Source organism: Urocitellus parryii, chromosome 1, assembly GCF_045843805.1.
Source record: "Urocitellus parryii isolate mUroPar1 chromosome 1, mUroPar1.hap1, whole genome shotgun sequence".
Classification (NCBI taxonomy): domain Eukaryota; kingdom Metazoa; phylum Chordata; class Mammalia; order Rodentia; family Sciuridae; genus Urocitellus; species Urocitellus parryii.
The window spans coordinates 163,297,780-163,324,339 of NC_135531.1; the positions used below are offsets into that span (position 1 = coordinate 163,297,780).

Sequence of the window (26,560 nt, forward strand, 5' to 3'; positions counted from 1 at the left end):
TCAAGATGGTGGGGACTCCTTATTGGCTGATTGCTGTATCTGTAGGGGAGCAATGCTATGATTGGATGATGCTGATTGGGTCATGCTTTATGTAAATCAGTTAGATATATATACCTCTGCTGTTCCTCAATAAAGCAGTTAACTTCAGCTACCTTCAGTTCCTGCTTCAATCTTCAGTTTCTTGTCACCTCTGGGTTACTTTTCCCAGCTGGACTGTGGCACTAGGTCTCTCCCATGCCTTTGCAGATGGAAAATTATGGACAAGGCTACAGTAATGACCACAAAAAATGCAGCCCACATAATCCACTGCCTACATGATGTGACTCCATTCTCACAAGATTGACAAAGAAAGTTGGTCCTTCAGGCTATGATAGTACAAACTGTGACAAAACCCATGAATCACAGTCAGGTAAAACATAAAAGTCTATAATACAGAGTCGATAATTTGGAAATAGTCTCGACAAAATAAACCAGTAGCCCAGGATACATCATCAAGAGAAGGTTATTTCCTAAGAAGATTCTCACATAAATGTGGAAGAAAAATACATACCCATGGATGCACAAAATTTAGCACAAATATTAGAAATATGAACAAATAAGGTAACATGGATCCTCTAAATGTTCATAACTCTATAGCAACTGATTCCAATGACACTGCAGTAGACAAAATGCCAGAAAAAGGATTAAAAAGATATTAAAAATAATGTATGAATTCAAAGATGATACAAATAGAAGATGAATAAAGTAATAAAAACCTTACAAGGCATTAGAGAACAGTGCAAAAATAGAGCTTCTTAAAAGAAATCAAACAGCAATCTTGGAAATAAATAGCTTAATATTTCAAATTTTAAAAAAATATAAGTCTAATTTTCAATCATAGACTAGATTAAGCAGAAGAAAAAATATCAGAGTTGGAAGGCAATGATGAATGTCACCTTTAGTTAGTTATGACAATGAAAAGAAGAAGAAACAGAATATACAAAGTCCTTGGTACCTGATTTATAGACTAAACTCATGAATTATGAACATAGACAATGATGTATTAGTACAGGCTCATAGGCAATGCAATTTATTTGGAGAAAAAAATAGCAGAAAATTTCTTAATTTTTTTGAATGCTATGGATGTCCAGATACAGGAAGCATTTAGAACACCAAATGGACATGACCAGAATAGAACTTCTCCACGTTGGTTTATAAAAATTGCCCAAAGTACATTGAAAGCCCTAAAAAAGACCAAACCACTTATAGAATAAACTCATAAAAAGAACATAAGAGTTATCAACAGAAACTTTGAAGGCCAGGGAACATGAAATGGTATATTTCAAGCCCTTAAGAGAAAAGAAAGAAACAAAGACAAAAACTTAAGATGGATGGAAAGGGTGGCTATTATGTTAAGCAGAATAAGTCAGAAACATAAATCAAATATCACATTCTCTATAACATATGCAATTTGAAAACAAATTAAGAATGACTAGGAAATGTAAAAGGGGTTATTAGGGAAGAGGAAAAGTAAAAAGGGACGAGGAAATGAAGGGACAGATAGAAATGGAAGTAGGGAAAGTGGTTGGGATTCAAGTACTATTTACATATGTATGAAAATATCACTGTAAAATCCCACGGATTTGTATACAGAGTAAGAGTTGATATATATAATAAAAATAGAACATCTCTTTTTATTACAAGTCCACTTTGCTACAATATCATTATATAGGAAAGACAACATAGTAATTTGAATATTTTTACTTATTTCTGCACATAAATATAAGATTTCAGGGGCCAAGATTAAGTTAGCCTAAAATTTCTTCAGACAATATCATTTCTGATTATAAATTTCCTACAATTAATGGCTTAAATAATCATGAATTCTAGATTATTAAGAAAAAAAATTAAGAACAATATGAATGTAACACATGAATTTTTCCACTGTTCCTTTGCAATCCAAACTTTCTTACTCCTATTTATTTACTTACTTTGTTACCTGGAATTGAGCCCAGGAGAGCTTAACCACTGACAGACATCTCAGTCCTTTTGTAATTTTTGAGAAAGTGTCTTGCTAAATTGCCTAGGGCCTTGCTAAATTGCTGAGGTTGACTTTGTACTTGCAGTCCTCTTGCCTCAGCCTCCTGAGCCACCCAATTACAGGCTTGCCAACACTGCACCTGGCATACTCTTACTTTTCTTATATAAGCCATTAATATCATGATCAATTCACTTTCAGAAGTCGTACCTGGGTTGATATTTTCAGGATGTTTAGATTCTACTTTCATATATTGAAGAATTAATTCCTTGAGGCTATAGATAAAAAATTAATCAAATTAGCATTTTAATATTGATATAAAAATAATAACCAAACATTCAATATATAATAGTATTTTAAACAATATTAGATCTTATATCAGAGCTTTATAATATGCACTTCAAATCTGTAAGCCCATACATTTTATTAACTTGACAATTATTTGTAAATTGTTTGGTTTTCTTTTGTCTTTGAGATGAGATTTCACAATGATGCACAGGCTAGTCTGGAATTCCTTGGTTCTAGCAATTCTCCTGCCTCATTCTCTCCCCCAAGAAGCTGTGGTAAATACACATGCCATTGCACCCATAAGCTTATATTAAGAAAACAAAGTAAGATAAAATGATCATGAATTGAGAACAATATAGGTAAGTATATTAACTGATATAGCTAGAACTCAGAAAATGTCATGTAAATAATAGCTCTTTCTTCTTGCACAATTAATTTCTTTTAAAATTAAGGGCTTCTTCTAAAAAATAAGGGTTGTACCACTTTAGTTTACAAAGTTGTTAGGAAGACTCAATGAGGTAATATTAAAACATGTCAAAAGAAATAGGAAAATAATGGCATAATTTGATTTTTTTATTCAACTATAATTGGAATCCCAAATAAACCAATGTGTATTCTTCACAGGTTCTAATATTCAAGTGTTGAAATTACTGAAAAATGCTTTTGAGTTCTAATTTTGGTTATTGATTGCAGTCTTTTTTGTGCTTTATGTCTCAGGGCAAATTAGACATTAAATAATTTATAACAATTTATTTATAAGTATCACATCTCTTTAGAGAATATATTCATCCCCTATTGTGAAACTAATCAATAACACCAAAAATGGGAAATTAACCAATGCCAAGAATTGGCTTGGACTGCTACTATTTCTTCTCCACCTAGTTGAAAAGAATCATTGGATAATTTTTAGAGGAAGCTAAATCCCCATGTTGTGCTCTGACTGACTTGGAAGACCAAATCCTCTTTACACATGGATACTAATAAGTCATAATGAGGCTTAGCGCTCTAAGATTCAATGAATCTACTTTAAGCTCAGAGAACTTATCTCTTCCTTGTAAGGGAGAACTTGATATATTCTGAAAACTTTAGACTGATTGCAATAGTTTGGGAAATTTTCTTACTTTGGAAATCAAATCACTAGACACATCAAACCTGGGAAACATTAATATTGGGCCTCCTGCAGTAAAAGAAAATATACTTCAAGGGATGAGAGGTTTTGAGAACAGATATTTTAGGAAAGATGATTAGAAATTCTTATCTCTTCAGTGATATTATTTGAAGCTATCTGATAGTTCTGAATGATTAGATTATGCAAGAAAAGACAAAGTCCTCAAAGGATAATGCACCAGGAAGGTCTAGGCTAACTTGGGGGTTGTTCCACATAAAGGTTTGAGTTGTGAGACAGGGCCAGAGTTCTTAATATGTGTGTGGCTAAAGCTAGGAGGCCAAGTTGCCAAAACAGAATTCTGCTGTTTGGGAATAATAGCTGAATAAACAAGCATATGTATATATGAACTAAAAATAGCATAATTTTTAAATCTAAGTGTGCATTACCATGAATACTCAGGGATTGGGAATCAATCAGGACATTTTGTAGTAAAAGTTAATCATCACAAACTGAAGAGCCAGTTCTAACAGCAACACCACAGCAAAGAATTGACAGAGGAAAATTAACATTTTAAAAGTCCTTCTGCCCACTCTTTAGACTTTACAGAAATTCTCAGGTCCTTGGAAAATTAAAGAAGGGTGGTAGAAAAGCTAACTTTCATAGGAGGGTAAAAATATTTTCTGCTCAACTGGGCATTTTAAGACCCAAATAGCTAATTATAAAAATCAAAGTGTGACACTATTTCTACTCCACAGTGAGGAGTTATACTTGGAATGAAAGAGATAAGACTGGGAATCATAATGACAAAGTTTTTAAATAATCCTAAGATGCTGATGAGTGATGTATCTCAGTGGTAGAGCAACTTACTAGCATGTATAAGGGAAAAAGTAAAAAAAAAAAAAAAAAAAGGAGAAGAAAGGAACCTCTGAGAAGACTCTTACATTCATCACTATTTTTGTCTAGACTTTTGCAGGGTTCCTGCCTGATTAACTCTAATAACTTATTATCATTCCACATATAGCTGTACTATAAAATCTCACCTCATGTGTAAAATGCAATAGTTTTAATTATTTTCAGCCTCCAATCAATATTGATTAGTATTTTAATGTAAATACTCACCTTCTATCACCACTCTTAATAGCATAAGCTAATGCCATCTGCCCAAAGTTATCTGCAGCGCAGACATCAATACCTCTCTGAAGAAGCATCTCAACTATGTATTTTGATTTTTGTTCCAAAGCAATCATGAGGGCTGTTCTATAATAAGAGAGATAACTTCAACTTTAAGTATTTTAATAAAGTTATTCAAAGAGCTAATTTATAATATTTTCCCAATTCGACATCTTACTTTTCAGATACTAATAGACATAATCATCTAAGAGAACAAATATTTACTTTTGCAAATCATCTCAAAGTCTAAAAGGAAAAAACAGAAAATCTCTTTTCCCAATGAGGGAGATGTTAACAAACTTAAAATCCTTCACAGTAATTATGATGAGGTCTTTTATCTGAAATTGGTAAAACTTTCAATGAAGAAAGCTCTATTTCCTTCCTAGTGTGACACAATATACTGTAACTCACAGTCAGCTAAAGGTCAAGCAGAAAAGGCTATTTGCATGCTAATAATGATAATAAAAATAAAAGTCATTATTTCAATTAATGGTACTGATAAGTATTTGCTAGACATTGAATTCAATGCAATATGTACAATTTCACAATCATCCTTCAAGCATGTATTATCCTATTTTTCATATCAGGAAATATATTTAGTCATAAGTATTGTTTTTAAGTTGATGTACTACAAAAGCTAGGAATAAAATCCAACTGTGTGAGAATCTAGGGCTTTTTTTTCTTTTTAAAACCTGCCTATGTCTTATATTTATTAAAGAAAATATTTATTTCTTTAAAGCTACGTCCTTCCCTCTGTATCTTCCAATTAAAAGCAAAAGCACCAAAATATTTTAAAAATGAACAGCATTTGGCAGTAGCAATTAATAAACACTTAGGAATAAACTAACATCAATATTCTACATGGAAAGCAATTTAGAACAGTCAACCAAATAAAAAAATAATTTCCAATGACTACTTATGATCAATACATCTTTTCCAAAAGAAAAATAAATCAAGACACAGAAGTTAAAAATATAATAGAAACCAAAACGTAAACTAAAACTCCATATTGTACAAAACTAATAATAATAGTAAAACTCTTTAGTTAATACAAAATCATGTGACCAACAAACTAATAACAAATATCTGCCAATAATTTTGAATCATATTAATGTACTTAGTTGTATTTCTCAATTTGAATAGTTGATTTTTTACCTTAATTATGGTTTGTTTTTATATCACTCTATTCTAAATATGTTAATATTGACCTTCCCATTAAACAAGTCTTTTTCCTTGAGTGATTGTTACTATATAAATTATATAATATGTATATAAAATACTATACCTTCCCTTCTGGTCAACTGCATGTATATTTGCTTTGTTCTGAATTAATGTTTCAACCATCTGCTGTCTGTTTTGCTGTATGGCAAGCAAAAGTGGTGTATAGCCACTCTGGAAAACAACAAAAAGTTTACAAAATTATTCAACTGAACTGAACCTCTTACAAAGTGCTGTCTGAACAAACAATATAACAAATAATGTAAATTAAGAATAACCTCTTCCTTCTCATTTCATTCCACTTTTATATTTTCTGACCCTTAACTTTGCAATGCCTCTCCTCTACTTAGAGTGGCCACATAAACTCTAGTCATTTCTTGAAGACAGAGACCTCTTTTCTCAATAGTCCTGTACCCTAAAACAATTAGTGAAGGATTTAAATATTATATTTAATAAGCCAAATTTTTAACTCTATATCATCAGGGTTTATTAATCTACATACCAAAGAATACATACTTTTTCAGAAATACCAACCCTTATCAGAAATGTTCCTTGATTCACTGTTAGAGAAATTTTACAAGACTGTGCATTATATATCCAGTACTACAGAAATATATTTAGTATTGCTTAACACTTCTTTAACATTTATTTTTTCATAGCAAACATTTACATGTGAAGAACTAAAATTGCAGGTATATACTTTCCAATAAACATGAAAGTTTTCTTCATGTTACTGAAGTCCTCTTGATTCTATTCCATTTATGGTGTCATAATCCCACATACCAATATCAGGCATTTGTGCTCCAAATTTTTCACAAAAGAAGTGGGCTCTGAATTGAAAGAATAGACTTTGAGTAGACTATGCTGTTTTTTTCTTAAAGGAAAGAATTGAATATTGTTTTCTGCTATTATTAGATAAAAAATATTTACCTTCCATGTTATAAAGATGAATACAAAAATATATTCTCCCTGGGAATCAGTGAAAGTCTGTCAGCTACTCAACTAATAGGGGGTTAACATCCAGAATATATAACACACACAACATTATACCCCCAAAACAACCTATTCCAATAAATGGGCAAATGAACTGAGGAGACATTTTTCAAAAGAAGAAAATGAATGAACAACAAATATATAAACAAATGTTCAACATCTCTAGCAATCAGAGAAATGTTACAATAAGGGATAATATCACTCCATTTGGAATGGTAATGAGCAAGAATACAAACAACAATAAATGCTGGCAAGGTTGTGTGGATAAAGGAACATTTGTAATTGTTGGAAACACTGAAGACTAGTATGTTCACTCTGCAAAGCAATTTGAATATTCCTAAAAAATCTAGGGATCAAACCCCAATAGAACCAAGAAATTTCACTCCTGATTATTTTTGTAAAAGAACTAAATAAAATCAGCATACTATAGTGATATAGCTACTTCAAGTTTATAGTAGTCCAATTCTTAATGACTACGTTGTAAAATCAACCCAGATGCCCACTGATGGATGAAAAGATTAAGAAATTGTTGTATGTATACACAATGTCATTCTACTCACCCATAAAGAATAATTAAATTATGGAATTTGCTAGTTAGTGGGTGGAAATGGAGAATATCATGTTAAGTGAAAAAAGTCAAACTCAGAAACTCAAGGGTTGAATGTATTCTCTAATATGTGGAAGCTAGGGTAAAATGAAGAAAAGGAGGAAGGAAGGATAGGATATCAAAAAGATACAGGGAAGATCAGTAGTGTAGTAGGAGAAGATTGAGGTGCCAAGTAGAAGGATAACAAAGGAGAATCAACAAATAATGAATTCTTCAAAAATTATGTTATGTGCATATATAAATATAACACAGGAAATTTCATCTTTCTGTTTAAGTAAAAAGAACCAATCAAAACTAAATAAATAGAGAAGGGAGCATATGTCTATCAGAGTAGAGGAAAGAGAACAATGGAGGACAGGAAGGACAGAGGGAGAGAGGGTCAGGAAAGGAACTGAATCTTGAACTGAAATCAAATTCCATGCATGTATAATTTTGTTGGGATTAAACCTGACAAAACTACTAAGTATAACAATGACTATATATACTACTATGTATTCAACTTCTATGTATAACTATTACAATCTAATAAAAATAAGATCATAACATATATCCTCAGTTTTAATGGTAATTCTGGGACCCTAATGAACATCTGGTTTTCAAGATTCTTTTACTCTTATGCCATTTTAGTTGCTACTTAAAACAATTTATAAATTGAGGCAAAATGTAACTCAGAAATTTTGCATATTGATGAGCTTCATAGTGATCTATATCGATGAACTGTTTTTTGCATAATGAAAGACACTAAACCAATTGCATTTTTAAGGGACAAAACTGAAGAGAAAGAGATAATATTGCTTGCAGTGTGAATAATTGTTTTTTTTTTATTTATAACAATGTGTAACCTAAACAGGCTTTAAAAATTCCAATGGGAATATGATTTGTATAGTATACATAAGAAAATGTGTTTAAAATTCTAATTTATGAGAACTGGAAGATAGCAGAATAAAGGAAGCTGCATTCCAAGCTGTGCTGTGTTAAAAGACCAAATAAGTGGGTATATAGCTTCTCAGGCTAGGTAGGTGAAGGAGAAATTTCACCAAAATTAAATATTGGACATTCAAAGAGACTTAGGGATTTCAAAATTTGAGTGCAAAAAAACTGAAGAAAGAAAGTGCCATAGCCCATAACCAATGGCTGCCAGAAGTGGATTTGGCACAGACTTGTTGACTTACAGGGGGGGGGGGTAAAGGAGCTTGCATTGCAAGCTGAATCTTTGGAGTGTCTTGATTCAGAGAAATCTCACATCAGAAACACTGACTAAACTCATGTGATCCAGAGACTGCACTACATGCTTAAAAATCATGCTCTGTTGGAAGGGGAAAGGGGAGTTCTATTCATTTCTCCTTTGTGTTTGGCAGCTCAAAGACCATCTGAAAGGGGCTAACAATATGAGTGGTTGAGGGGGAATGCAGTCAAGGCCTAAATCCAGAAAGGCTATGCTCTGGGACTCCAGTGATTGTAGAATCATCCCCCATGAACCACAATTAGATTTCTTGAGAGGCTTCTGAGAACCAGATCCATTGAAGAAATTGGCTGCTGTGTAGCCTAAGAGTAGGTCAACCTAGTTTCTTCAAAGAAAGCCAGGTGCAACAAAACCTAATTAGACCTGAGGCCAACTAGATCTCAGTGCCAGCAGCTAGAACATCCCTTAAAGAAAGCTGCAGAAGTGGTAGCCCAGGACTGCATAAAACTGGTTCTAATGGACACTACTAACTCATCCGACTTCATGCAGGAAAGAAGAAAATATCTCTTATGTAAAACAGCTTAAATCTTAGGCCACTCCAACTAGTAACAAAAAAAAAAAAAAGCTGGAAGAGGTTAACACCCACTTCCTTTGCTCTATCAATACATAACTAAAAGTTATACATAATTTTAGTACATAATATTTAATTGTAGATGGACACAATACTTTCATTTTATTTATTTATTTTTTATGTGGTGCTGAAGATCAAATGCAGTGCCTCATATGTGCTAGGCAAGTGCTCCACGACTGCATAACCATCCCAGCCCTCTCATTCTTTCTTATCTTCTGGTAACAACCAAATTCTATTGTTCTCTCTCCCTCTCTTCCAATACCTTTTTTCTTCTATTTTCCTTATCTTCTTCTAAACATTACTGCCAAATATCTTCTGCACTCTCTCTGTTCACTTTCTTATAAATCTTAACTAACTTTGTTAAGGCATTTCTTTTTTTCTACTTAACTGCATTTTTAACATTGTAGCTCCTGCCCCCCACCTTTAATGCTAATACAATCATTAATATTGTAGGTTATATGACTGACACCTGCTATTGGCTTTAAAGCCACAGCTAGTTCATGGTTATTGTTTATAATTTGACAATTGCTAAATTCACTACTCTTCTTTATGGCTACATTAATGTTGAGACGTCAGAGCAGGATCTAGGTATTAATGTTAACTCTGTGGTATATTATTTGGAACAGTTATCACTACTGTTTCTTTCAACCCTATTCTGTCATGTGTTGAGAAGCCACAGGGACACTAAGAATTCACAAGTTAAAAAATGTGCTGCTGAACTAAACATTCCCTGACATTACTTTATCCCAAACAAGTGAGGAGATAAATCCCCTGAACTATCAACAAGAATCCAAGGAGGAACAAAAGAGAGGAAACTCAGGGCACATAAGTTTGTCAAAGTAAACCAAAGTACCATTTATAATTATAAAACTATAATAATAATTTTAAAAGAAAGAAAATTGCCAATTTCTAAATTCTAAAATTTAATCCCATTTCAAAGATTTTTATAGTTTGTTATACAATCCAAATTCTTTTAATTGATAAAATACCAAGAAAAGTATGAATTCTTTATAAAAATATACTATAATACAAGAGTTGTATATTTATTTATTGAGGAAATATAGATCATCTGAGTGAATGCTACATTTTGCCAGCCACAAACTAGAGAACACTCATCTATGCTATGTAGGAGGCACTCTCTGCCCACCACACCACACAGTAACATGGCTCAAAGGGGACCTCATTTGGTTCCAGATTTCTGCCTCAGTCATCTTAATTTTAAATATGGACACAATGCTTAGATGTAAATTAAATAAATTCATGAGATAAAAATGATGAAGACGATGGACAGAAATTTCAACAACGTTACTATTCTGATCAAGAAAACCCTGCTTAAAAACCCACATTTGTTGAAGAATGTCACACTTAAAACAAACATATTTTAAATATTTTGGAAATAATCATGTTTGGTGTATACCGTAGTTGTGGCTTCTATATTTGCATTGAGTGAAAGCAGTTTTTCTGCTAGTGATGTTTTCTTCAGAGAAACAGCAAAGTGAAGAGGAGTTTCATTTTGGTTGTTGTGAGCATTTGGATCGGCACCATTTTCTAAAAGGATAGTTGCACATTTCTCTTGCAGATATTGTAGGGCCTGTTGGGTTTATACCAAGAAATAAACTGTAAATTTTGACAATCCAAGAAAAATATTTCATATGTTTTACTAATTAATCATATTAAATAGAATTAATCACTTTTTCTTCTAAGCATTTCTATCATTTTTTTCTGCAGATATTCTTGGCTACATCTACCTTCATCAATGGTGTGTTGCCATCACGGTCACAGAGGTGAATATTACATTTTTTCTTCAATAAAAAAGCCACCAATTCTGGGTGGCCAAAGGCACAGGCATAATGTAGAGCAGTCCTATGAAGGCAAGAGGCTTTGTTAGAAGTTCATAAAGCATGCTCTCAAAATACATGATTATTTATGCAATTATCAACATTAAATAGTATGCAAGTCCTCTACTATCTTCTAAAGAAAGTACAATATTTACTAGCTGTTAGTACACACTAAGTTAATAAATGAGCAGCCTATTCTGTTTTTTTTCTTTTGTCTTTATTTTTTGAATACTGCTAGGGACTGAAGCCAGGAGCACTTAATCCAGGAGCCATATCCTAAGCCCATTTTTATTATTATGATTTTTTTTAAAATTTTGAGGCAGAGTCTCCATAAGTTGCCCAGGCTGTCATTGAACTTGCAATGCTTCTGCTTCATTCTCCCAAGTAACTAGAAATATAGGCATGAGCTACTGGGTCTGGTCCCATTGATCTTTTATTTTTGATTATTTTGTTTTTTTGGTGATGGCATAGAAACCAGGACCTGGAGCCTCCTAGATAAAGTCTCTACCATGGAGCTATATCCCATCCCAGAGTGTCCTACTTTCCTAGAAAGAGCATGGACCTTGAATTTAGCTCAACATTTGCTTGAATTCTACTTTAACCTCTGTGACATGCTATTTAGTTCTCCTATCCATCAATTTTATCTCCAATAAAATACTGATTAAAATTCGTAGTTACCTACTGAGATGATAATGTGATGCTTAAAATTAAAATCTATGTAAAATGTTTGAACAGTTTCTAGCACAAGCAACAGCTCAATAATTGTTGTCTATTGTAATTATTACTATTACTATAAATCAAAAAAGTATTTCACTTAATGAAGAAGTACTATTATAGTGATTTTACAAATATCCTGTAGCGACCATGTATTTCAATTAGTCTTAGATGCTCTGTTTTTCTATCATTTTGACATCACTGACATTGGAAAGCCACTTCAAGTATAATGGCAGCATTCAATTTTTTTATTCGTACATGAAATAAAGGACCATCACACAGTACCTTACCTTAAGTAAAATGTGATACACACAAGAGGTCTACAGTGGTTATAGTCATATGAGTGGCATTTAAATTAATTTTAGTTGTTAAAAAAAACTATAGGTAAGGACAGATGAACGATAAAACAATAATAAAAGACCAAATTAAAACCATAGTAATCCTTGCTTTTCTTTTTTTAAAGTAATTTAAAGCTAAAGGAAATGTAGGACTCAAATGAATTAGCATGGTTTAATCTATTCAATATTTAGATTTACAGGAAATACATAAATCATATACTTCCAATGTTCAGTTTTTAACACTGTCTTAACTTTTGAAATGGGCAGTTTATAATTTCCTACCACCAGAGTGCTTCTGTTTAAAATGGAAGAGGAAAAGTTTTACTTGAAATTGAGTCCTATCTCTGAAGTTTTAAATTTCTGATCAATCAAACATAAAGCTTTTAAGAGTCATTATGTCAATTACAGACTAGGTATTCAGAATATGGGTATAAATGAATAAAATAAAAGAACAGATAAGTATACTTGAGTTCAGTTTTTTAAGCACAAATTATGAAGGAAAGCAATAATTTGGCAGTGGTAATAACCTTTATTACTTGTTTTAATTTTTATCAGCATGCCACTAAAACAGAATTATTAACCCATAATTGCATGTTTGTAACAAAACATATCTATAAGAAATGTAATAATATCTATAAGCACAGATGAAAAGTTCCCCTTTGCTTCTACATAGAAATGTACTAGAAGAAAACACAAATGCCTCTTTATACATTTTATATTTGCAAGAACTTTCCTAAGAAAGAAAGAAATTAAAAGAAGACTTCTTTTTTCCAACCTCTTTTAAAAATCTTTTATTTATTTATTTATTTATTTATTTATGGTGCTGAGGATTGAATGCCTGGCCTTGAGTTTGCTAAAGCCAAAATGACTTATATTGAACAAGGTACTCTTTTTCCAGATGCTCAAGTAACATATGAACATAGGAAAAAATATTTGTGTTTCTGGTAAGAGAAGGAATTTAATTTAACAAGAAATGAAATATATTTCAGAGCTACAAAATTTTGAGGATGCAGAGAAGTTGTACTTACTCTGCAGCTTAAGGTTCAGCTACTTAAGACTCACTCCTCAAATAGATGATTTGATGCTAAGTTCTGTGCAACATTTAAAAAGTATATGTTTCTACCCAACAATTTTAGTATACTAAATATTCTTTCAGATATTTTCATGTTTTGTATTTTATCCTGACGTACTCACTTATATTTTGGCTGTTGGCAAAGAAGTAATTCATAAAAGTTTACAATGTATTTTGATACCCAGATTGGCAAGACTTTGTCTACTACATAAACATTTTCGTAGTGTCATCATGATCTTAAATACTGCAAGCAGGTGGGACTCAAAAATGTTATAACCCTGATATTTTAATTAATTTTTTATTTTAAAATTTTTGTGAAATTGGTAACCATAGAAACACATGGAGACAATGAGTATTCCTTTTCACAAACACTGTCACCAGGGCACAGACCTACTATGGATAGCCTTTTTTCCCTTGAGAACAAGGCAGAGCAAGGGACATTAGGGGAGAATCAGGCAGCTTGTGTAGCCTGGGAACCTTCTGTTTGCTGCTCTCTTGTTCTTCTGACTGAAGGCCTACACTGCCTGATCCTGTGGACCAATGCTCTGCTCTCTCTGTTTAAATAAACAAATAAACAGTAAGAGATAACTTCAGAAAGTATATTGGAACAGGGGAATCAACAATTTTGTGCAGAAAGCTTTTGGCACATTTTTTAAAAGTGTAATCTGCCTGAAGTGGTACAAAATTAGGAAAGCAACATGTGTTTGATGCTCAGAAAGTGGGAAAGCTGCCAGTGAACTCTATTGTCTGCTCTCTTAAAAAGTAACTTAAGTGAATGAAATATTTGCAAAAAATTCAGAGCTATTCAACAAGCCTTGCTATGAAGTTGGTTGGCTAATGAAGATGACATCAAGTTATCCTTCAGAATTTGATGAACTAGTGGATTAGGCATGTGAGAAATAAGTAATATCTAGTGAGGAGTGAAAGTGTTCCTCCTAAATGTACTAGTGTGAATTAAGGTAAAAACCAAAAGAACAGCAACAAACGTGGAGCCATGTTCTTAATTCAAAGAGTTCTAATAAAGGTTCCTCAGTAGACAACAGATGGTGGGTTATATTTGAAGAATTTTTTTAGTCCTCTTGTTGCTATATCATGAGTAATATTTTTCTCATTATGCACTTTTCTACAATGTATGTGACCTACTTGTGAAAATGTGTACATTAACAATAAACTGCTGTATGTACTTAATCGTTAAACAATTAGTTTAACAATTAGGAATTATATGCCCCTGGGAAACCAGCTACAGATTTGTTTTTGTTTTACTGCTCATTAAGTCTGCCTGAGTGCTAGACATCCAAGGTTTGCAGGTACCTGGTACAGAAACCTCCATGGGGGTATGAAAGTCAGGTATCCTGTTGAAAGAAGGGTTGGTCTCACTCTTGCTCTGCCCCCATGGGCACAGCTTCAATAGTGAAGACCCATTACCATGCTTTCCCCAGTTGGCCCCTTGCCCTTCAGCCCCTGACTTCCCAGATCCCATACCTGTACTTTCTGTCTGTGTCATTAACGTGACTTCCTCCACGACTTAGGCAATATCTCACTCGACGTAAGTCACCATTTCTGACAGCCTCGTGAAATTTGTAAATCTCATTTTCCAAGCGGTAGGCAGCAATTTTCCTCCAGGCGGAGCTCATTGTGAGGTGTTGGATACTCGCTCCCCTAGGAGGCTTCCTCTGCCTCCAACTCGGATTCTTGAAATTAAAGATAAGCTGAACTAAATCGCTGCGAAGCACCCAACAGTATAGCCGCTGCGAGATTAGTATCTCTCCACAGTAAAATAGCCGTTGCCAGGCAACACCAATAAACAGAACTCTTTGTGGGGGGCATGGCCTCTTGCTGGATAGAATCAGCTAGGCCACCAGTGATTGGCTCCTGGCAGATTCACCACCTAGTCAGCTATTGGCTCTTCTGTCCAGTAGTAGATAGAAGTGTAGGATAGGTGGCGCTAGAGTAAAAGTGGTTGCCTCAGGCCCAATACATCCAATATTGATGGGGGAAGGAAAGTTTCACCTTGACATCACAGCTTGCTGCTGCTGCTGCTGCAGCAGAGATAGAGCTGGATGAATTTTAAGCCTCATGGTGGCAAAACAAAACTTACTGAGCATGGTGCAAGGAGAAGACCTACCTGAGCTTATGGAAGGACAATCTGTGGCATGTAGATTCACTACCTCCAAGGCCACCCTGCTGCACCCAACATTCATGGCAGGCCACCTGGAGTCCCCAAGACCCAGGGGCCAGTCTGCAGTTTAGAGAGGGTGGAGTGATGTTTGGACTCACTCTCTTTGGGGCCTATACTCTGGCCCAGCTCTTCTTTGGAGTCCCTGGGTTCTAGTGTCCTAGGCAGCCTAGAGTCATGGCTTGAGATTTTCCACCATGTTGCATGCCCTGTAGTATGCCAGGAAGTACCCTGCCTGAGATGGAGCAGACACCCATAGGCTAAGAATGAGATTCTGCCAGTTCAGCTGTCCCTGTGTCACTGGGGATATCCCCTCCAAGACAGCTGCCCTTTCCAAGCTGTAGTTGTTTACCTCCATGAAGGCTGAGGACACTGGGATGAGGCTCCAGGTTATGGCTCAAAGTCTGAACTTGTCCAGGGTACCTGCTCTGCAGCCTTCCTGACACCAGAGGCTGATGACTGGGTAGATCAGAACATCAGGATGCTGAATGCCTGGTTTCCAAGAAAACTAGCTTAACACAGTCTCCTCAAACCTATATATCCCTCCCATATCCACTTGGTTCCTAGCATGGCTCTAGGGGAATTTAGCACATGCAGTAACAGAGACACAAACTTTTGAGGAGAAGCCAGTAAATTCTCCATATATAATAAAAAACATTTCTGCTTGCCCCCTGCCCCTTCCCATCGAATTAGCTTTCCTTATATGCTTTCTTCTACTTAATTTCCCATTTTAAATCTGTAATCAGTCCATGATTTATTGTGGATCATGGTAGCAAGGTGTAAAGCTTAGGAAAGACTTTTTTTTCCACTGATATTTATTTTTTATGAGGGAGGAAGATGGAGGGCTAGAGGGAGGCAACATCTTCTATTGCTCTGTGATCCAGATCTCACCTAGTCAGAATACTGCATCTCTGAGAGTGTTAGAAGACCTCTATACACCTTCTCTCTGCAGAAATCACCAGCACTGTGATTCTGCACAGGGTTCTGGGCCTCAGTTTTAGATCAGGACACCTGGCATTGGAGCAGGACTCAAAGCCCAAAGTTCTAGCCATAGCAGGGCTCATGAGCACCTTAGAAGAATCACCTATCAACACATCTGCAGATCTCCAAGACTTCACTCTACTCCCATGCAAGTCACTCAGCTGCTACCTACCCACAGCACAACACCATCGCCCAGCTTCCCCCGCCTCACCAGACTTGCTGGCACTGAAAGAAGACTGCCTCCATCTTGGCTCAACAGTATCTCCATATTAGGTGGGGGCAGCTCCCAGATCAGACCTTCAGCAGCCAGGTACCAAAATCCCAACCTTACCCCCTCTCCAGCATTGTTAACCCAACATAGTAGCTACCAAACACAGGTATGCAGTGCAACCAGGGAGCTTCCCATGGGAGCCCCTGTGTGAGAGGTTCCTTAATTGAGAACTGCTAAGGGAGACAGGATGAAAGTTTGGAGCCTAACAGAAGGACCAGGAACTGGGGATTCTCCAGGCAAGATACGGAGATAGTACCAGGTGCTCAAGTCATAGAAGTGACCCCTAAAAAGAGACTCATGAGGTGCAGTCTCCCTGCAGGGGCTGGCAGGTGCTACTCCCTGCTTCCAGAATCCCTGCACCAGGACCAATCTTTCCACCCTGGTTACCTCCACCCTCCTGAGGGCAGAGACATCACCTTACAACAGACAACCCCTTCTATTGGATGAGAAGAGAAGCATGAAAGATACAGACCTCTAAAATTAGCAACAACCCTGGTTTCGTCCTTTGAGATTTTTTCTCCCTCTTCTACTCCTCTATCCTCTGGCCCTCACATCCCCAACATATGTGAAAACAAGAACTTTGCATGAAATAGGACTTAGAGGACAGAGTCATCTGAATAATATAGTATAGAGTTATTGTATCTGCCCTTTCTTTCTTTTCCTTTTTCTTCTTTCATTTTTCTTTCCCCTTCCATAATTTGCTATTTTAACATGTGCATTTTTCTAAATACATATGTGTGTTGGTTTTATGTATTCTACTGTCTTCCCAAGTACTTGTCTACCCTAAATTACTTCCTGTCTATTCTCTTGCTACTAACTCTCTCCATTAGATTTCTTTTTTACACTTCCTAAGGTATATTAACTCTATATGCTCACATTCTACCTCCTAATGATATTATCTTATACTCCACCCCCAGTTCATTGTCCACCATCAGAAACGGTAAACCTTTTTACAAAACTACTGATTATATTTTAGATAATAATTGAATCCAACATTTCTGTACATTGAGACTAAAGTGTAAACGTGTTAATAACAACAAGTTGTTCCTAGGTGGTATATTGTTGATATTGGGTTCTGTTAACATTGTCCTTCCCCACAAAGGAAAAGACCCCCACAAAGGAAAGGTCTTGGAACCCTACAAGAGCAATATAAACCTATAGGGTAAAACCAATAACACTCCAGACCCACAGAGATGAAAAGGAAGACACATGAGCAACACGAAAAGAAAAATAAAGAAAATGTCCCAAATAAATCAAGACACCAAATTATTAGAATCATTGGCAGCCACATCAGAAGAAATTACAGATAAGGAGTTCAGGTATACATGGTTATAATGTTCTGTGAACTCAAGGAAGATATAAGAGAGCAAATACAGGCAGTAAAAGATCACTTTGACAAAAAGCTACATAAACAAACACAGGAAGCAAAAGATCATCTCAACAGGGAGATAGAGGTTCTAAAAAAGAAAACAACAACAACAATAACAAAAAAATCCATAAATACTAAACCAAATTGAAAGCTCAAATTAAAGTATCACCAACAGAATAGACCATTTGGAAGATAGGATATAAGACAATGAAAGAAAAATATATAATCTTGAAAAGAACAGAGGTCACACAATAAAAATGATAGGAAACCATGAGCAGAACAGTCAAGAAATATTGGATACCATAAAAAGACCAAATGTAAGAGTTATTGGGATAGAGGAAGGCATAGAGGTCCAAATCAAAGGAATGAACAATCTATTCAATGAAATAATATCAGAAAACTTTCAAAACGTGAAGAATGAATTGGAAATCCAAATTCAAGAAGCCTACAGGGTGTCAAATATAAAAAGGCACATCAGATCCACACCACGGCACATAATAACGAAAACGCCCAATATACAGAATAAAGAGAGAATTTTAAAAGCCACAAGAGAAAGAAATTAGATTACATATAAGAGAAAACCAACTAGGATAACAGCAGATTTTTCAACATAAACCCTGAACGCTAGAAGATCCTGGTACAACATATATCAAGCTCTGAAAGAAAATGGGTGCCAACTGAGAATCTTGTATCCAGCAAAATTAAGCTTTAGACTTGAAAATGAAATAAAAACCTTCCATGATAAATAAAAGTTAAAAGAATTTATAGCTAGAAAACTGGCACTGCAAAACATCCTTGGAAAAATATTCCATGAATAGGAAGTGAAAAACAATAATAAAATCATCAAAGGGAGGTAGTAGTACCCCAAAGGAAAAGATAATCAAAGAAGAAAATCAAGTCAAGTTAAATAACAAAAATAATCAAATATGGCTGGGAATACAAACCAGGTCTCAATAATAAACCTAAATATTAATGGCTTAAACTCACCAATCAAAAGACATAGGCAAGCAGATTGGATTAAAAAAACAAGACCAACAATATGCTGCCTCCAGGAGACTCATAGGAAAAGACATACACGGACCAAAGTGAAAGGTTGGGAAAAATCATACCACTCACATGGACTGCAGAAGCAAGCAGGGGTTTCTACCCTCATATCAAATAAAGTAGACTTCAAGCCAAAGTTAATCAAAAGGGATAAAGATGAACACTACATATTGCTCAAGGAAACCATACACCAACAAGACATATCATAAATATATATATGCCCCAAACAATGATGCAGTTATGTTAATCATACAAATTCTTCTCAACCTGATATTTATTTATTTGTAATTAATAATTTATTTATTAATTAATGCGGATTGGACCCAAGGTACTTTACCATGAGATACATCCCAAGACATTCTTATTTTTATTTTGAGACATGGTCTTAGTAAATTGTTGAGGCTGGCATGGAACTTGTGCTTTTACTGATTCTGTCCTGGATTTCTGGAATTAGAGGCATGGCTTACCTTGTCTGGTTTCACTTTTTAATAGTATCATTTTTATTTTATTTTATCAACAATAATGCGTTTTATATTAATTTTAATTAGTTTTACTTGATAGTAGAATTCACTTTGATTATGCACATTGATATATATATCACACATAGGTGGGATATAATTTCTCATTTTTTCTGAGTGTACATGTTGTAGAGTCATATTGGTCATGCATTCACATATATACATACAGTAATAATGTCTGTTTCATTCTACTATCTTTCCTATCCCCATATCCCCTCCCCTCCCCTCCCATCACTTCCTTCTACCTAGTCTAAGGCAATGTTATTCTTGCCAACTACCCCCTGCCTTATTGTGGAATTAGCATCCGTATATTAGAGAAAACATGTGATCCTTGGTTTTGTGGGATTGGCTTTTTTCGCTTATCATGATATTCTTGGACTCCAACCATTTTCTGGCAAATGCCATAATTTTTCTCTTCTTTAAAGCTGAGTTATAGTCCATGAACTATGTGTACCACATTTTCTTTATTCATTCATCTATTGAGAGACACCTAGTTTGGCTCCATAGTCTAGCTATTGTGAATTGAGCTGCTATAAACATTGATGTGGCTGTGTCACTATATTATGCTGATTTCAAGTCCTTTGGGTATAAACCAAGGAGTGGGAGAGCTGAGTCACATGGTGGTTCTAGTTCCAATTTTCTGAGGACTTTCCATACTGCTTTCCATAGTGGTTGCACCAATTTGCAGTCCTACCTACAATGTATGAGTGTATCTTTTTCACCACATCCTCGCCAACATTTATTGTTGCCTGTATTCTTGATGATTGCCATTCTTATGGGAGTGAGATGAAATCTTAGAGTAGTTTTGATTTGCATTTATTTAATTGTTAAAGATGTTGAACTTTTTTTTATACATTTGTTGATCAATTGTATTTTTTCCTCTGTGAAATGTCAGTTTGTCCATTTATTGGTTGTGTTATTTTTTTTTTACTTTTTTTTTTTTTGGAGAGGGATGTGATAAAGATTTTCTCCCAATCTGTAGGCTCAATCATCATCTTATTGTTTCCTTTGCTGAGAAAAAACTTTAATTTGAATCCATCACACTTATTTATTCTTGATTTTACTTCTTACCTGTTAGTAATCTTGTTAAGGAAGTCAGATCCTATACTGACATGGTGAACATTTGGGCCTATTTTTTCTTCTATTTCTAGACACTTTAGGCACAGGGTCTCTTTTCTAGTGCCTAAGTCTTTGATCCATTTGAGTTGATTTTTGTTTACGGTGAGAGATAGAAGTTTAATTGCATTTTGCTATGTGCCAATTTCCAGTTTTGCCAGTACCACTTATTGAATAGGCTATCTTTTCTCCAGTGAATGCTTTTGTCACCTTTGTCTAGTATGACATAACCATATTTATGTGTGTTTCTTTCTGAGTCCTCTATTTTGTACCATTGGTCTACAAGTCTATTTTGGTGCCAATATCATGCCATTTTTATTACTATAGCTCTGTAGTTTAGTTTAAGATCTGGTATTGTGATGCCTTCTGCTTCACTTTTCTTGCTAAGGATACTTTTAACTATTCTGGGTCTCATTTTTCCAAATAAATTTCATGATTGTTTTTTTCTAATTATATGAAGTATGTCAATGGGATTTCAATAGAAATTGCATTAAATCTGTATAATGCTTTTGGTAGTATGGTCATTTTCACAATATTAATTTGGCCTATCCAGGAGCATTGGAGATCTTTTTATCTTCTGAGGTTTTCTTCAATTTCTTCCTTTAGTGGTCTATAGTTTTCACTGTAGAGATCTTTCACCTCTTTTGTTATATTAATTCTTAAGTATTTTATTTATTTATTTTTTGAGGCTATTGGGAATAGAGACATTTTCCTAATTTTTCTTTCAGTGGATTCTTTGCTGACTTATAGGAACATGATTGATTTTATAAGTGTTTATTGTATATCCTACTACTTTGCTGAATTCCTGTATTAGTTCTAGAAGTTTTCTGGTGATATTTTTTGGATCTTCTAGATATAGAATCATGTCAGCAGTAAATAGTGATAGTTTGAGTTTTTCTTTACCTATTTGTATCCCTTTAATTTCTTTATTTTGTCTAATTGCTCTGGCTAGAGTTTCAAGGATGATGTTGAATAGAAGTGGTGAAAGAGGACATCCTTGCCTTGTTCCAGTTTGTAGTGGGAATTATTTCAATTTTCTCCATTTAGAATGATGCTGGCCTTGGGTTTAGCATATATAGCTTTTACAATGTTGAGGTATGTTCCTACTATCCCTAGTTTTCTAGTATTTTGAACATGAAGGTGTGCTGGATTTTGCCAATTGCTTTTTCTGCATCTGTCAAGATGATCATATGATTCTTGTTTTTAAGTCTATTAATTTTAATTCTATTACATCTATCAATATGATGCATTATGCTTATATTTTTATATGTTGAACCAATCCTGAATCCCTGGGATGAATCCCACTTGATCATGGTGCACTATCTTTGTAACATGTTTTTGTATGTGATTTTCCAGGATTTTATTGAGAATTTTTGCATATATATTCATCAGGGATATTTGGTCTTATGTTTTCTTTCCTTGATGGCTCTTTATCTGGTTTTGGTGTCAGGGTGATATTAGCCTCATAGAATGAGTTTGGAAGGGTTCCCTCCTTTTCTGTTTCATGGAAATTTCATGGAATACTTTGAGGAGTATTGGTGTTAATTCTTTGAAAGTCTTGTAGAATTTGGCTGAGAATCCATCTGGTCCTGGGCTTTTCTTGGTTGGTAGGCTTTTGATGGCATTTTCTATTTCATTACATGAAATTGATCTATTTAAATCATGTATGACCTCCTCATTCAGTATGTCTCTAGAAATTTGTCGATGTCTATTTTATTAGAGTATAAATTTGCAAGTTTCCATTTTTTTCTGCATTTCAGACATGTTCGTTGTGATTTTTCCTTCTTCTTGTATTTTAGTAATTTGTGTTTTGTCTCTTTTTGTCTTCATTAGCATGCCAGGGGTTTATCTATTTTATTTAGTTTTTCATAGAACCAACTTTTTGTTTTGTCAATTTTTTTCAATTGTTTTTTTTTTGTTTCAATGTCATTAATTTCAGCTCTGATTTTAATTATTTCTTGTCTTCTGCTTTTGGTATTGATTTGTTCATCATTTTCTAGGGCTTTGAGATGTAGTGTTAAGCCATTTATCTATTGGCTTTTTATTCTTTTAATGAATGCACTCAATGCAATAAACTTTCCTCTTAGTACTACCTTCATAGTGTCCCAGAGATTTTGATATGTTGTATCAGTGTTCTCATTTACCTCTAAGATTTTTAAAATTTTATCCTTGATATCTTCTACTATCCACTCATCATTCAATTGTGTATTATTTAGTCTCCATTTGTTACAGTAGCTTCTGGTTTTTTTTTAATTTTATCATTGATTTCTATTTTTCTTCCATTGTGGTCTATTAGAATGCAGGGCATTAGCTCTGCTTCTTTGTATTTACTAAGAGTTGCTTTGTGGCATAAGATGTGATCTGTTTTAGAGAAGGAGCCATGTGCTGCTGAGAAGAAAGTATATTTGCTCATTGATGGATAAAATATCCTAAATATGTCTGTTAAGTCTAAGTTATTGATTGTATTATTTATTTCTATAATTTTCTTTTAGTTTTTGTTTGGAAGATCTGTTCAGTAGTGAGAGAGGTGAGTTAAAATCATCCAGTATTATTGTATTTTGGTCTGTTTGACTCTTGAAATTGAGAAGGGTTTGTGTGATGTACATGGATGTTCCATTGTTTGGGGCATAAATATTTATAATTGTTATATTCTGCTTATACATACTTCCCTTCTTTTTCTCTTCTGATTAACTTTGGTTTGAATCTACTTTATCTGAAATGAGAGTGGAAACTACTACTTGTTTATGCAATCCATATGAGTGGTAAGTTTTTTCCCATCCTTTCACCTTCAGCCTGTGGAAGTCTTTGCCCATGAAGTGAGTCTCTTGAAGACAGCATATTGTTGAATCTTACATTTTAATCCAATCTGCCAATTTGTGTCTTTTGATTGATGACTTTAGGCTATTAACATTCAAGGTTATTATTGAGATAGGATTTGTATTCCATGTCATTTTGATTTATATCTGATTTTTGATTTGTCTTAGTTTCTCATTTGGTTGAATGTCACTTTACTAAAGATCCTCCCTTTGCTGGTTTTCACTTTTTCCCCCACTTTATCCTCAAGGAATATTTTGTTGAGAATGCTATGTAGTGTAGGCTTTCTAGTTGTGAATTCTTTTATTTTTGTTTATCATGGATTGTTTTAAAATTTGAAAATTTTGCTAAATATAAAATTCTTGGTTGGCATCCATTTTCTTTCAGAGCTTGAAATATATTATTCCAGGACCTCCTAGCTTTGAGGATCTGGGCTAAGAAATCTGTTTGGATCTGAATTGCCCCCCCCGCCCCTATAATGTAATTTGATTTTCTTCTCAAAGCCTTTGGGATTTTATCTTTATTCTCTGTGTTAGTCATTTTCATTATAATGTGTCTTGGTGTGGGTCTGCTGTAATTTTGTACTTTTGGGGTTCTGTAAGCTTCTTGTATTTGATTTTCCATTCCATTCTTTAGGTTTGAAAAATTTTCTGCTATTATATCATTGAATGATTTTGGATTACTTTGATTTGTATCTCTGCTCCTTTATCTATTCTGATAACTCTTAAATTTGGTCTTTTCATGTAATACCATAATTCTTGGATGTTATGTTCATGGTTTCTTATCAACTTCTCCACATGTTCAACTCTACTTTCAAGGTTATATATTTTGTCTTCATTGTCTGTGGTTCTGTCTTCCAAGTTATCTAATCTGTTGGTGATACTTTCAATTGAATTTATAATTTGGTTTACTAATTCCTTCATTTTGAGGATTTTTATTTTTTAACTCTTTATTGAAGTGGTCTTTCACATCCAGTATTTTTCTTTGATTTCTATCCTTATACTATACTTCACATATCAGTTTAACCATATATGGTTGAACTCCTTCTTAGACTTTTCTTCTACTGTGTTATCAGTGGCTTCTGTAGTTGAAGCATATCGGTTTGTTTGGGGTGCTTTATTCCCTTGTTTTTTCATGTTGTTAGTGTTCTTTCCTACATAAAAGTATGGATCTAAGTCAAGATAAATTCTACCCTGTAGACCTATAGTGTCCCTGAAGGTTTCGAGTGCTTTGCCTTTACTGGTAAGACCAATATCAACAGGACCCAATGAACACAATAACTTAACCTTATACCCTAATTACTCCCTTAAACCTAATAACTCCCACTAAGGCATCTACTGCTTTCTCACATAGAACCAAAATAATTAGTTCAATAACTATCTATAGAATAAACAAAATATTTGCTAAAACAATTTATGATTAAAATGGTGAATGAGAGGACAGAGGTAGTGTAGAATGCAATATTCACGAGGGAGGAAGATAGAAGCTAGAAGTAAAAATTCACAGGAAGTGTGGGATAATAACTGACAGAGATTGACTGTTGGTTGGAGAAAGAAAGTCCAAGAAAATAGAAAAGATAAAGGAAGAATACAAACAAAGAGAAAAAAACTAAAGACATACGAATACAACAAAAATGAAAAACACCATTCATATATCATTGTCTTCCACACACTGATGCATAAAAAACAACCTGTTCCAAATATGGTAGAGAGATTAAAAAATTAAATTAGAGAATTAAAAAATAAAATAAAATAAATCTTGCTGTAAAGTCGAACTGTCAGTGTTCATCAGTTTCTCAGCCCTATCTCTGACATCTCTTGGGATCACCAAACCCAGATCAGCCCTTGCAAACCCAGCCTCTATCCCACCAATCTGAGCTTCAGATACCTCAGGATTGGCCACACTGCAGTCCCAAGATCTCAATGCTACTCATACTTGCTGAGAGATCACGAGGGATACACTCATGCAAAGGAGCAACTCTGAGATCAGCAGCAGAAGACAATGGTCACCAGCACTCTCACCAGGAAGACCACAGGCTCCTGCAAACCTCTGGCACCCCCACACTGGACCTCATGTCCCAGCAGGAGTCGCCAGACAGAGGCTCTTGAGGTGGTAGACCTGCTGGCACCCAGACCACGCACAGGCTGGTGTCCCCAAATGGGTGCAGCCACATGAAACCAAACCTTAAGTTTCCCTCGAAGTACTCCTCTAAGATATGGTAGCAGCGGTAGTGGTGGTGGTTGCTGGCAGAGAGTCAGCAGTAGTGGTGGTTGCAGCGGTAGCTACAATAGCAACTGAGGGGGCATTGTCTCTAGGTGATCTCCAAGGTCAGCAGCATTATAGGCTTCAGTTGAAACCAAGGCAGTGGTTTCTTCTGTGTCAGTAGCTTCCAGAAAAAAGACCTCTGTATGATCTCAGGTTGGCTGCAGCGGAATCAGAGGCAGCAATGGAGTTAGCGGTGCAAGTGGCAGTTGATTGACAGGAAACTTCCCATTCAGCAGCAGCCACCTCAGAGTTAGCAAAGGATTTCACCTCAGAGGTAACTGAGGCATTGCCCAGAGAGGAGACCTCCAGCACGGCAGTGACTTCTGCAGCAGCCCAGAAAGAAGACCTCCAGGTGATCTTAGGCTGCCAGGTGGCACCGGAATCAGAGACAGCAATGGCTGTTGGGTACCTGCGGGGGTTGATTGACAGGACAGGAGACTTCCAGTTCAGCAGCAGCTACCACTGAGTTACAAAGGAATACACTTGCGAGGTACCTGAGGCCTTGCCCAGAGTGGAGACCTTCAAAACATCAGTGACTTCTGCGGTAGTCCAGAAAGAATCCTCCAGGTGACCTTAGGCTGGCGGCAGCGGAATCAGAGGCAGCAATCGCGGTTGCTGTGCCCATGGACAGGAGACTTCCAGTTCAGCAGCAGCTACCTCGGAGTTAGCAAAGGAATTCACCTCAGAGGTAACTGAGGCCTTGCCCAGAGAGGAGACCTCCAGCACGACAATGACTTCTGTGGCAACCCAGAAAAAGATCTCTAGGTGATCTTAGGCTGGCTGCAGGAGAATCACAGACAGCAATGGCAGTTGTGGTGCAGGCGGCAGT

The 26,560-nt window shown here is 35.2% G+C and overlaps 1 protein-coding gene across 1 annotated transcript; it reads right to left on the reverse strand.

The window, feature by feature from the left end:
- On the reverse strand, window positions 1-25,671 carry LOC144256592 (uncharacterized). Its single transcript, XM_077801896.1, has 7 exons — window positions 25,650-25,671; window positions 10,964-11,078; window positions 5,869-5,975; window positions 4,533-4,670; window positions 2,228-2,292; window positions 1,971-1,978; window positions 1-39 (listed from the first exon to the last, which is right to left on the reverse strand). The coding sequence occupies exons 2-7, from the start codon at window positions 10,967-10,969 to the stop codon at window positions 1-3; spliced, it is 363 nt and encodes a 120-aa protein (XP_077658022.1). The 5' UTR covers window positions 10,970-11,078; window positions 25,650-25,671.
- Window positions 25,672-26,560: the final 889 nt, after the last annotated feature.

Excerpts from the sequence above, each read along its gene's own strand:
- LOC144256592 (XM_077801896.1), bottom strand. Across the intron at positions 4,671-5,868 it reads GCAGTTGACCAGAAGGGAAG|AACAGCCCTCATGATTGCTT; the intron begins GTATAGTATTTT and ends CTCTTATTATAG. Across the intron at positions 2,293-4,532 it reads ATTAAGAGTGGTGATAGAAG|CCTCAAGGAATTAATTCTTC; the intron begins GTGAGTATTTAC and ends TTTTATCTATAG.